Below are 12,358 nucleotides of genomic sequence, written 5' to 3' on the forward strand. Positions count from 1 at the left end.
TGGGAGAGAGTGCGAGAGATAGTGTGTGTGTGTGTGTGTGTGTGTGTGTGAGAGAGAGAGAGAGAGAGAGAGAGAGAGAGAGAGAGAGAGATGTATAACCCTGAAGATGCATATGTGACAAAAGAGTAGTTATTGAAATTTGTATTATGAACGCTTGTATGGACAAAATCAGTAAAATTTTAATGCCAATTCTAATAGAAATGGACCATGATATTTGACAAGGTAGGGGTGCCTTTGGTGCTCACTGATACAGGCAGTCATGCTGTTGGTGCAACTGCAATGTAGAGTATCTGTGGCCTAACCTGCTGTTCCTGGAGAGGGGCTGCAGCCTTTTCAGTTGTTGCAGGGGCAACGGTCTGGATGATTGACTGGTAACATCAGCCAACATGGTCTTGGTGTGCTGATTCTGTAGATGGCTGAAAGTGAGAGGAAACTGCAGCCATTATATTTCTGAAGGACGTGCAGCTGTAGTGTATGGTTTAATAATGGTGGCACCCTCTCGAGTAAAATATTCCAGAGCTAAAAGACGATGCCATTCAGAATTCTGGCAAGGACTGTTCAAGAGGAAGACATCATCAGGAAAAACAAAACTGGCGTTCTACAGGTCAGAGTGTGGAATATTAGATCCTTTAATTGGGTAGGTAGGTTAGACAATGTAGAAAGTGAAATGTACAGTTTGAAGTTCAGTCAAAATGGCGTCATTAGGAAAGTGTAGTGACACTTTGCTCTCATCAGAAAGGCAAAAAACAAACAGTTATTCGTGTAGAGAATGCAAAAAGCGAGCGATGAAGGATATATTGTGTATAAAATGCAACTACTGGCTACAGGAAAAGTGTGTGAAGGTAAACCTGAAGGTCATCATTGATGATACTTCGTGGACGTGCCAAGTTTGTTTCCGTGCTGAAACAGCCAAACTTTTAAATACAGTAGACTCCAAAAATTAAGTTATAAAATTGCTACAAGAGGCTATTGAGGTGCTAAAAACAGAAAATATACGCATAAAGAAAGAAAATAATAGGTTAATATGTGAAAAGCAGCTCTGCACATGTGAAATCCGTCAAATAGAATCATAAGCCTCAGATAACGAAACTATAAAGAGGATACAAGATGACATTGACACTGTAAAACTGCAAATTCCCGTACTCAAATAGATCACATCTTCACAAATTTAAGGGACTTTCAGTACAAAAGTGAAGTTACAGAAATGGCCCTGTCAGATCATGATGCAATAAAAATATGTCTAAATGATATCACCACAAATGAAAAAACAGAAAAAATGTGGGAAAAAAGAAACTTAAATGAACAAAACTTAACAGCCCTTAGTATAAAACTTGAAAAAGAAGGATGGGAATGCTGGAAAAAGACTCCATCATTGGATCGTAAAGTGACTCACTTTATTGACACACTATCCTACCATCTCAATATTACATGCCCAGTAATAAAAACTAAAGCCAAAACCACAAATAAAAACAAAAAATGGATAACAGAAGGCTTTTTGGTCTCTAGAAACAAGATAAAAATGATGCACAGAATATATAAAACTAGCATTGTTGAAAATATAATAATAAAACATTATATAATAATAAAAGAAACTATGCTAAACTTCTGCAAGCAGCCAAATTACTAGAATCAAAAAAAGTATATAAATAGTGCTGATTATAAAAGCAAGGTTTTTTGGTCTATTATAAATACAAATCGCAAACCCTCCAACTTACAGGAAGACAGCAAAGTACAGTTCATGATCAGCAAAAAAACTATAACTGAACAGAATAAAATCATAAATCTCTTCAATGCCTATTTTGCCACAGTAGGCCAAAAACTAAAAGAAACAACAAATAATAAAAAAACACAATAACACCTGGAAAACATTTATTAATCCCCAGGGAAAACAATGGCACTTTTCCCAAGTGACAGAAGAAGAAACACTGTTGTTGTTGTTGTTGTTATTGTGGTCTTCAGTCCTGAGACTGGTTTGATGCAGCTCTTCATGCTACTCTATCGTGCGCAAGCTTCTTCATCTCCCAGTACCTACTGCAACCTACATCCTTCTGAATCTGCTTAGTGTATTCATCTCTTGGTCTCCCTCTACGATTTTTACCCTCCACACTGCCCTCCAATACTAAATTGGTGATTCTTTGATGCCTCAGAACATATCTTACCAATCGATCCCTTCTTCTAGTCAAGTTGCGCTACAAATTTCTCTTCTCCCCAATCCTATTCAATACCTCCTCATTAGTTATGTGATCTACCCATCTAATCTTCAGCATTCTTCTCTAGCACCACATTTCGAAAGCTTCTATTCTCTTCTTGTCTAAACTATTTATCGTCCATGTTTCACTTCCATACATGGCTACACTCCATACAAATACTTTCAGAAACGACTTCCTGACACTTAACCCTGTCTCACTCCCTTCCCAACCACTGCTTCCCTTTCATGCCCCTCAACTCTTATAACTGCCATCTGGTTTCTATACAAATTGTAAATAGCCTTTCGCTCCCTGTATTTTATCCCTGCCACCTTCAGAATTTGAAAGCGAGTATTCCAGTCAACATGCTAAAAGCTTTCTGTAAGTCTACAAATGCTAGAAATGTAGATTCGCCTTTCCTTAATCTAGCTTCTAAGATAAGTCGTAAGGTCAGTATTGCCTCACGTGTTCCAATATTTCTACGGAATCCAAACTGATCTTCCCCGAGGTCAGCTACTACTAGTTTTTCCATTCGTCTGTAAAGAATTCGCATTAGTATTTTGCAGCCGTGATTTATTAAACTGATAGTTCGGTAATTTTCACATCTGTCAACACCTGGTTTCTTTGGGATTGGAATTAAAGATAGTAAGAAACCTAACACAAACAAAGTCATGTGTAATTGACAGAATATCAAGTATAGAAATTAAACACTGTATGCAGTAACTCAAGAAACTTCTTACACAACTAATTAATTCCTCATTCCTGGAAGGAACTTTTCCAAAGTGCTTAAAGACAGCACTGATAAAACCAATACATAAAAAGAATAATGAATACAATCCAGATAATTATAGGCCTATAGCTCTTTTACCAGTCATATCAAAAGTATTCAAATGAATGCACAGAGACTTGTTGCTTTTCTGATGAAATGTGAAATGACCAACAAGAATCAGTTTGGCTTCCAGAAAGATAAATGCACCATAGATACAATAATAGACCTCATCAAAAATGTCATAACAAACTTGAATTCCAAAAATAAATGAGTAGGAGTATTTATGGATCTAACAAAGGTATTAGACTGTGTAGACCACAAAACTTTAGTAGAAATATTAGGTGTATATGCCGTAAGAGGAAATGCAGGAGACTGGATTCCTTAACTGAGAGTGTTCATTAGTGACAAGGTTATCTCCAGGAGCACCCCAGGAAAGTGTGACGGAACCATTATTATTTTCTATATACATATATGATCTGGCAGAGGGTAGATGGCAGTCTGTGGTTGTTTGCTTATGATGCTTTGGTGTTCAGGAATGTGTCAAAGTTTGGGTAAATGTAGGAGGATACAAGATGACTTAGACAAAATTTCTAGTTTTTATGAATCCATTGTGGACATTGGACAGCATCTGGTCAAATATTTAACAATGAAATTTGCCAAACAGCCGTGCATTTGAGATGTAACTTTATTTTATTTTCGCTACCACATTTGGCAGTAAAGATGACATAATGAATAGCCAAAACTGGTAGCGAAAATAAAATAAGATTTCAATTGCATGGCTGTTTGGCAAATTTCACTGTTAAATAAAAAAATTCTATTTGCTGTGATGAATGACAGCTAGCTATAAATACAGAAAAAAGTACTTTCTTTTAATGAATAGGGGGAAAAGACCCATAATGTTTGAATACAGCATTAGTAGTGCCCTGCTTGACATGGTCACCTCATATAAATATCTGGGCAGAACATTACAAAGCGGATATGAAATGGAATGAGCATGTGAGGAGTTTGGTAAGGAAAGCAAATTGTTGACCTCATTTTATTGGGTGAATTTTTGGAAAGAGAAGTTCATCTGTAAAAGAGGCTGCATATAAGGCACTTGTGCAAGCTATCCTGAAATACCACTCAAGTATTTGAGATGTGCACCAGATCAGATTAAAGGAAGTTGTTGAAGCATTTCAGAGGCAGGCTGCTAGATTTTTTACTGGCAGGTTCAAACAACATGCAGGATACAATACTTCAGGAACTCAAATGGGAATCCCTGGAAGAAAGGTGGCATTCTTTTTGAGGAACAGTAATGAGAAAATTTAGAGGACTTGCAATTGAAGCTGACTGCAAAGCAATTCTACTGCTGCCAATATACATTTCATGTAATGACTACAAAGATACAAGATATTAGGGCTCATATGGAAGCTTATAGACAGTTGGTTTTTCCCTAACTCTGTTCCTGAGTGGAACAGGAAAGAAAGCGACTGGTAGTGGTATAGGACACCCCTCCCGTAACACTGTACAGTGGCTTGCAGAGTATATATAAACATAAACACACACACAAACACAGATGGAAGGACAATACAAAGTATAGAAGGAAACATTAGGAAGGAATGTATACAGGGTCTTCATAAATGAAACAAACTTGGGAGCAATATTATAGAAAGGGAAGATAAGGTAAGTGAACTGTGATGGGAGATATACTATGTTATCAAAAGAGTCCAGGCACCCCCAGAAACATACATTTTTCATATTAAGTGCATTGTGTCGTCACCTAATGCCAAGTGCTCCATATCAGTGACCTCAATAGTCATTAGACAACATGAGAGAGCGGAATGGGGCATTCCGCAGAACTCATGGACTTCGAACGTGTTAAGGTGATTGGGTGCCACTTGTGTCATACGTCTGTACATGAGATTTCCACACTCATAAACATCCCTAGATCCACTAGTGATAATGAAGTGGAAACGTGAAGAGACACACACAGCACAAAAGCATAGAGGCCGACCTCGTCTGTTGACTGACACAGACTTCCAACAGTTGAACAGGGTTGCAATGTGTAATAGGCACACATCTATCCAGACCATCACACAGGAATTCCAAACTGCATCAGGATCCACTGCAACTACTATGACAGATAGGTGGGAGGTGAGAAAACTTGGATTTCATGGTCAAGTGGCTGCTCATAAGCCACACATCACACTGGTAAATGCCAAACAAATGCCTCACTTGGTGTAAGGAGCATAAACATTGGATGACTCAACAGTGGAAAAATGTGTGGTGTGATGATCTGATGGCAGGGTGTGGGTATGGCGAATGCCTACTGAAAGTCATCTGCCAGTGTGAGTAGTGCCAACAGTAAAATCTGGATGCAGTGGTGTTACAGGTGTGGTCATGTTTCTCATGGAGGGGGCTTGCACCCCTTGTTGTTTTGCTTGGAACTATCGCAGCACAGGTTTTTATAGATGTTTTAAGCTCCTTATTGCTTCCCACTGTTGAAGAGCAATTTGGGGAGGATGATTGCATCTTTCAACACGATTGAGAGCCTGTTCACAATGCATGGCCTGTGACAGAGTGGTTACATAACAATAACATCCCTGTAATGAACTGGCCTGCACAGAGTCTTCACCTGAATACTATAGAACACCTTTGGGATGTTTTGGAACACTGACTTCATGCCAGTCCTCACTGATCGACAGCAATACCTCCCTTCAGTGCAGTGCTCGGTGAAGAATGGGCTGCCATTCCCCAAGAAACCTTCCAGCACCTGACTGAACATATGCCTGCGAGAGTGGAAGCTGTCATCAAAGCTAAGGGTGGGCCAGCATCATATTGAATTCCAGCATTACCTATGGAGGACGCCATGAATTTGTAAGTCATTAGCACCCAGGTGTCCGGATACTTTGGATCACATAGTGTATAATAGTGCAAGAAGAATTTGTCAGAGCACTGAAAGACCTAAGTGGAGACAAGACCCCTGGAGTAGATAACATTCCCTCAGAATTATTGTGGTCCTAGGGAGAGCCAGCTATGACAGAATTACTCCATCTGGTATGCACAATATATGAGACATATAAAATACCCCAAGACTTCAATAATAATGTAACAATTTTAATTCCAAAGAAATCAGTTGGTGACATGGATACTACCAAACTGCTAATTTAATAAGTCTTGGTTGCAAAGTACTGACATGACTTATTTACAGAGGAATGGAAAAGTGGTGGAAGTCAACCTTGGTGAATAATCAGTTTGAGCTCCAGAGAAAAATGACAACATACGAAGCTGTGCTATCCTAGGACTTATTCTAGAAGTTAGGTCAAACAATGAGAAACATGAAATGAGGTTGAGCGATGGCAAACATACATAAATAACATTTGTACGAGGTGTAGCAAAAGAAGAAGTTGTCCAGTTTTTTTTAATTTATTAGTTTTTTATATATGTAGAAAACACGTTAATTGACAATGAGTGTTACATTGATGGAAAGGCTGATCTGTGTTATTTTTTGATGTAACCACTGTTGCAATCAGTGCACGTTTGTGTGCTCTGTGACTTTTTTGTCGTAGAACTCTCCAATCCATATTGCACACATAGTACTCAACCTAGTTTTTCAACTCTGTGTGCGCATCTTTATACAGATGGTTACAGGACTTCGGCTGTTCAGAATGTCAAATCAAAACACCTTTCAGCCACCTAAATTTCCAAATTGTCATTCTATTGAGCAACCAATTTTGGCAACATATTATGCCATCTTCAGGCCCCTTGACTGACATGTAGGAAGATTCCCTCCTCTGGTCCAGTCAAAATATGGGCGATAGATTTTTGACACAGCAAGCACTTCACACATTAACTTCAATCATATTTGTCTAACAGTCAGCAGGTGATGATTGGAGTGATCACTGTGTAAAAACATATGGATACCAGTCATTGAATGCTGGTCCCTATTTTGACTGGACCAGAGGTGGAAATCTTCCTACATGCTGGTCATGGGGCCAGGAGATGGCATAATATATTGCCAAATGCAGTTGCTCAATAAAATAATAGTTTGTATATTTAGATGGTTGGAAGACGTTTTGGTTTGGCATTCTTCTTGTTTTTAATTTGTCAATGGTCTGGTAATGTGTTCCAACCAGATATGACTTCAAGTCAGGAAACATGTGAAAATCACTTCATGCTAAGCCTGGGCTATAGGGTGATGGGTGAGGAAGTCCCACCCACATTGGGCTAGATAGGCAGTATGGGAACAAGTATTATCATCATGAAAACACACTCTTCATCAGCATACCTCATTCATCTTTGATTGGCATGGCAGTTGTTTTAAGGTGGCGAGTTGCATTAATTACTGTGCTGGTAGGCTTAAACACTCACAGCAGTACAATCAGAACATACTGTCCATCACTTTGCTGGCAGACAATGTTTGTTTGAACCTTTGGTGCTTCAATGAATTCGAATGCTGCCACTGAAAAGACTTTTCCTTAGTTTCAGGTGTCATGTAATATACCCAGGTTTCATCACCAGTGACAATTGAATCCAAAAATACCTCACACTGTTCTGCATAGCACTTCCATAATCCATAGGCCACTGCAACACATTGCTGTTTATGGTTTACAGTGAGCATTTAGGGGACCCACAATGGACAGGTCTTTCAATAATTCAAATGTTTAATCAAAATCTTGTCAGTCGTACTTTTACTGAATTCAGGGATCCAGTTGCATGGATCACTACATGCAGCTCACACTTGCCAGGAATAGTGGAGGGAGATTCATCGTGTACAGCTGCTCAGGCAAGACTTAGTATCACAGCTGGCTTGGTTGGTGGGGATTTGAGGGGGGTAGCCAGACTACACGCCAGAGTTGCACAATCTAATGAAAAGCATTTTCACGTCTCCTGTGCCTTGGAATCTTATTTTAACGGATGTACCTCACAGATTTCACAATGTTGAGTGGACTACACTCTTAGAAATTTTGAAGGCAGCAAGGATAAAATACGGGGACCATAAAGTTTATTTACGTCTAGTACAAAACCAAGACTGCAGTTATTAAAGTCAGAGGACCTGAAGGGAGTTTAGTAGTAGTAAGGGAATCCAAGGAGAAGTTTGGTAAGGGAATTAAAGTTCAGGAAGAAGAAACAAAAACTTTGAGGATGTTTTCTAATGACATTGTAATTAGGGAAGGGACTTGGAAGACCAGTTGAATGGAATGGATAGGTTATTTGAATAAGATTGTAAGATGAATTTCAGCAAAATGAATCAAGGATAATGGAATGTCATAAAATTAAATCATGCAATGCTGAGGAATTAGATTAGAAAATGAGACACTTATAGTAGTGGAGCAGTTTTGCTATTTGGGCAGTAAAATAACTAATAGTGCCCAAAGTAGAGAGGACATAAAATGCCAAGTGACAATAAGAAGAAAAATATTTCTGATGCAAGTAAGTTATTTGTATGGGTTTTGGTCCCACTACTGAGTTAAAGTCAACAAAGTTATTATTTTTTTCTGGTGAGCATGAATTACCCCCTGCCCCCTCTCCTCAAAATACTCGTTACTGAAAATGCTTTGGTATTACTAGGGTTAAATCCGGAATTGCCCTCATAGATCCATAGTAGACTGCAAGTATAGTAAAAGGGGTATGAGTTATGGTTGAACTAGTGCTAGTAGAATAATTACTACATTTCTATTCAGTACACATGCCTGTTCATATTATAATTTTTTCACCGTAATTGTTATTTTCAGTAAGCTAAACAAAAATTCATTTCATTAATTGATTACTCTTGGTGCTGTTTAGATAGTGGAGTTGTTCTCCTCGAGAGAAACTGATGGTACTAAAATGAGAATAACAGTTAGGCTTGTTGGTGTATTATCTACTGGAGATCCACAGTACCTCCAGGTTTTCAATATCTTGGTGCGCTGGTGCCTGCAAGGATTGAACCTACAGTTGGTAATGTATTACACAAAAAAACATTGTATGCATAGTTAATCTAGTTCTGTTTGTTTGTTTAACTTATTGAATGTACCTGCAGATTCAGTTCCAAATAGCATAAAGAATTTATTTAATAACAAGGCTAATACATGAAATGCGTAACACCATACATTTCCTTATAAGTGAGTACACTAGGGATGAGCCAAACGAAACTCTCCTATTGTTTTCTATCAAGAAAGCAGTACATTTGTTCTCAATGCAGAGCCATTTGCAAGGCTAAACAAATCTAGCATTTTATATGACCTTTTGGTGCAATGGATTGAGTAGTTCATAACTTTGTATTAAAATATAGAGCAGTGAAATTGGTGGCTGGAGGAACAGGAATAGAAGGTACTCATTCCACTGTAGATGCACACTTACCTCACTTATACTCCTGCCTCAGGTGGTAATCATCAGAAATCAGAAGGATATATACCATATGGTGCCCATGTACATTTTTAAAAACGCACCTATTTGAATGCATTGTTGTGTAAAACTTACAAAGCAGTTGATGAAGAATGTTCATAGATTTAAGAATTTGAACATACATACATTTACATTTTTATTTACATAGATGTAAATGTTCGTATGTTCAAAATCAGAAATATTTGAAAGTTCACCCATTATTTTGAAATTTTGGCTCAATGTTGTGTACAAATACATGCTTGTCTTTATGTACATACTGGATGTGTTACATAAATATAGGTGTATACAATACATAAAGGAGATACTGTAACTCCTTATAAATGGAGCAGGATTGCAGCTGGTTGAAGACTTGAAGAAAATCGCTACCAACAAGCGTAATTTTATTTATCTGCCAGTTTCAGTGCCTCGTTAGCACAATCTTCAGACCCTGTACACAAAATTAAGTGAATCATCGAGGTGTTAGAGGTGTGAAGGGTCCACCACATTGACTGAGAAGTTTTTAGATGTCTACAGAAACCAGTTGGATATACTGTCCCTACGATAACACAAACAACTGGATGATGTACCCAATTTTGTGTACAGGGACCAGAAGACGGTGCCAGAGAGGCTGAAAACTGATAGATAAATAAAATAATTGATAAAATTATGGCTGTTGATAATCTGTTTTCTTCAAATCAAAATGAAGTATATATGTTGTTGCCTAAAATCTCATGCTTGTTTGTTTAAAATGTTGTATATCTGAAAGTTCTTCACCAGTTCCTTTGAAATTTTGAAATCACGTTGCATTCAAATATGCCCTTGTTTTTTTGTACTGGATCGCCATGCTATATGGTGGTCAAACTGTGATATAAAAACACACATTTATTCAAATGCAACAGTGCGTTAAAATTTCAAAACCAGTTGGTGAAGAACTTTTGGAATTTACGATTTTGAACAAACAAACATTTACATTTTTTATTCATTTTCTATTCATCAAGTGGTGGCAGGAGAACACACACATAAAAAAGTTTTACTTATGCAAGCTTTTGGAGCCAGTGGCTCCTTCTTCTGGCAGAAGGGGTGAAGAGGAAGGAAGAAGGGCAAAGGAAAAGGACTGGAGAAGTTTGGAAAAAGTGCAAAGTTCAGAAAAGTCACCCCGAACCCCAGATCAGGGGAGGCTTACCAAACAGGATGAGAAGGAAAGACTCAAAAAATGGTTAAAAACGGATTATTTTTGTTATATATTTTTATTCATTTATATGTGCCATTGTCATAATACTGAGTCTACAACTAATCTTAGAAGAAGGGTTAAAGAAAGGAAAACCAACATATTTTAGCATTTGCATATTTAAAGAAAGCTTTGGACAGTGTTGACTGGAATACACTCTATGAAATTCTGAAAGTAGTGGGGATAATATACAGAGAGAGAAAAACCAAGCTATAACTTGAACAGAAACCAGATTTCAGTTAAGAGTCAAAGGACAAGAAAGGGAAACTAATGTGTAGTTGAGAAAAGAGTCAGACTGGGCTATAGCCTCTTCCCTATGTTATTTGATGTGTATGTTTAGCAAACAACAAAGGAAACTGTGGAGAAATTTGGAAAGGGAATTATTGTTCAAGGAGAAGAAATAATAATTTTGAGGTTTACTGATGACATTGTAAAATCACTAAGTGGATCTAGGGCTTCCATTCAGTCCCTTCTTGACCAGTGTGGTGTGGCAATTGAAGATAACAACACAAGGCAAAGTTTTAAATTTCATGTTCAAGAAATTGTTCACACAGGAGAATCATACAAATATACCATCATTTGACTATCAGACAGACTCCTGTGTGGATGACATTGTAATAAGCATACCTGGTGTAGAGAATCAGCTGAAAGTTTTGAAAGGTCCAGATGGCATTCCATTTAAATTTTACAATGAGTACTGGATGACATTGGCCCATTATCTAGCTTGCGTTTATCGTGAATCTCTCACCCAGTGCAAAGTCCCAAATGACTGAAAAGAAGCACAGATGATTCCAGTATATAAGAAGGGTAAAAGAAGGGACCCACAAAATTACAGACCAATACCCTAACTTCTGTTTGCTGCAGAATCCTTGAATATATTCTCAGTTCCAATATAATAAATTTTCTTGAGACTGAGAAGCTTATGCCAATGAATCAGCACTGTTTTTTGGAAGCATCACACATGCTTGCCCTTTTATTACATGAAATACTCAGAGCTATGGATGAACCGCAACAGACTGACTCAATATTTCTAGATTTCTGGAAAGCATTTTATACAGTGCCCCATTGGAGGCAGTTAATGAAGATATGAGTATATGGAATAAGTTCACTGATATGTGAGTGGCTCAATGACTTCTTAAATAATAGCACACAATATGTTGTCCTCAATGACGAGTGTTCATCAGAGAGGAGGGTATCATAAGGAGTGCCCCGGAGAAGTGTGATTGAACCTCTGTTGTTCTCTGTATACATAAATGGTTTGGCAGACAGAGTGGGAAGTAATCTGTGGTCGTTTGTTGATGATGCCATGGTGTACAGTAAGGTGTCTGAAGTTGAGTCACTGTGGGAAGATTCCATACACTTAAACAAAATTTTCAGTTGGTGTGATGAATGGCAGCTAGCCCTGAATGTGGAAAAATGTAAGTTAATGCAGATGAGTAGGAAGATCAAGCCTGTGATTTTTGGATACAATATTACTAGTGTCCTACTTGACATACTCAGAATTATCGATGAAGGGCAACAGACAGACTCCATATTTCTAGATTCCTGGAAAGCATTTAATACAGTGCCCCATTGGAGGCAGTTAATGAAGGTACAAGTATATAGAATAACTTCACTGATATGTGAGTGGCTCGATGACTTCTTAAATAATAGCACCCTGTATGTTGTCCTCAATGGCGAGTGTTCATCAGAGAGAAGGGTGTTGTCAGGTGTGCCCCAAAGAAGTGTGATAGAACCTCTATTGTTCTCTGTATACATAAATGATTTGGCAGACAGAGTGGGCAGTAATCTGTGGTTGTTTGCTGATAATGCCAAGGTGTAGGGTAAGGT

General features: G+C 38.1%; 1 protein-coding gene across 1 annotated transcript in view; it reads left to right on the plus strand.

Moving 5' to 3' along the window:
* Window positions 1-12,358, plus strand: part of LOC126331023 (piwi-like protein Siwi) — a 242,412-nt gene that overhangs the window by 54,076 nt on the left and 175,978 nt on the right. Inside the window, 1 exon segment of the mRNA XM_049996440.1 lies at window positions 8,722-8,874. Within this exon segment, the coding sequence (XP_049852397.1) occupies window positions 8,722-8,874 (153 nt within the window).

Source organism: Schistocerca gregaria, chromosome 1 (genome assembly GCF_023897955.1).
Source record: "Schistocerca gregaria isolate iqSchGreg1 chromosome 1, iqSchGreg1.2, whole genome shotgun sequence".
Lineage (NCBI taxonomy): Eukaryota > Metazoa > Arthropoda > Insecta > Orthoptera > Acrididae > Schistocerca > Schistocerca gregaria.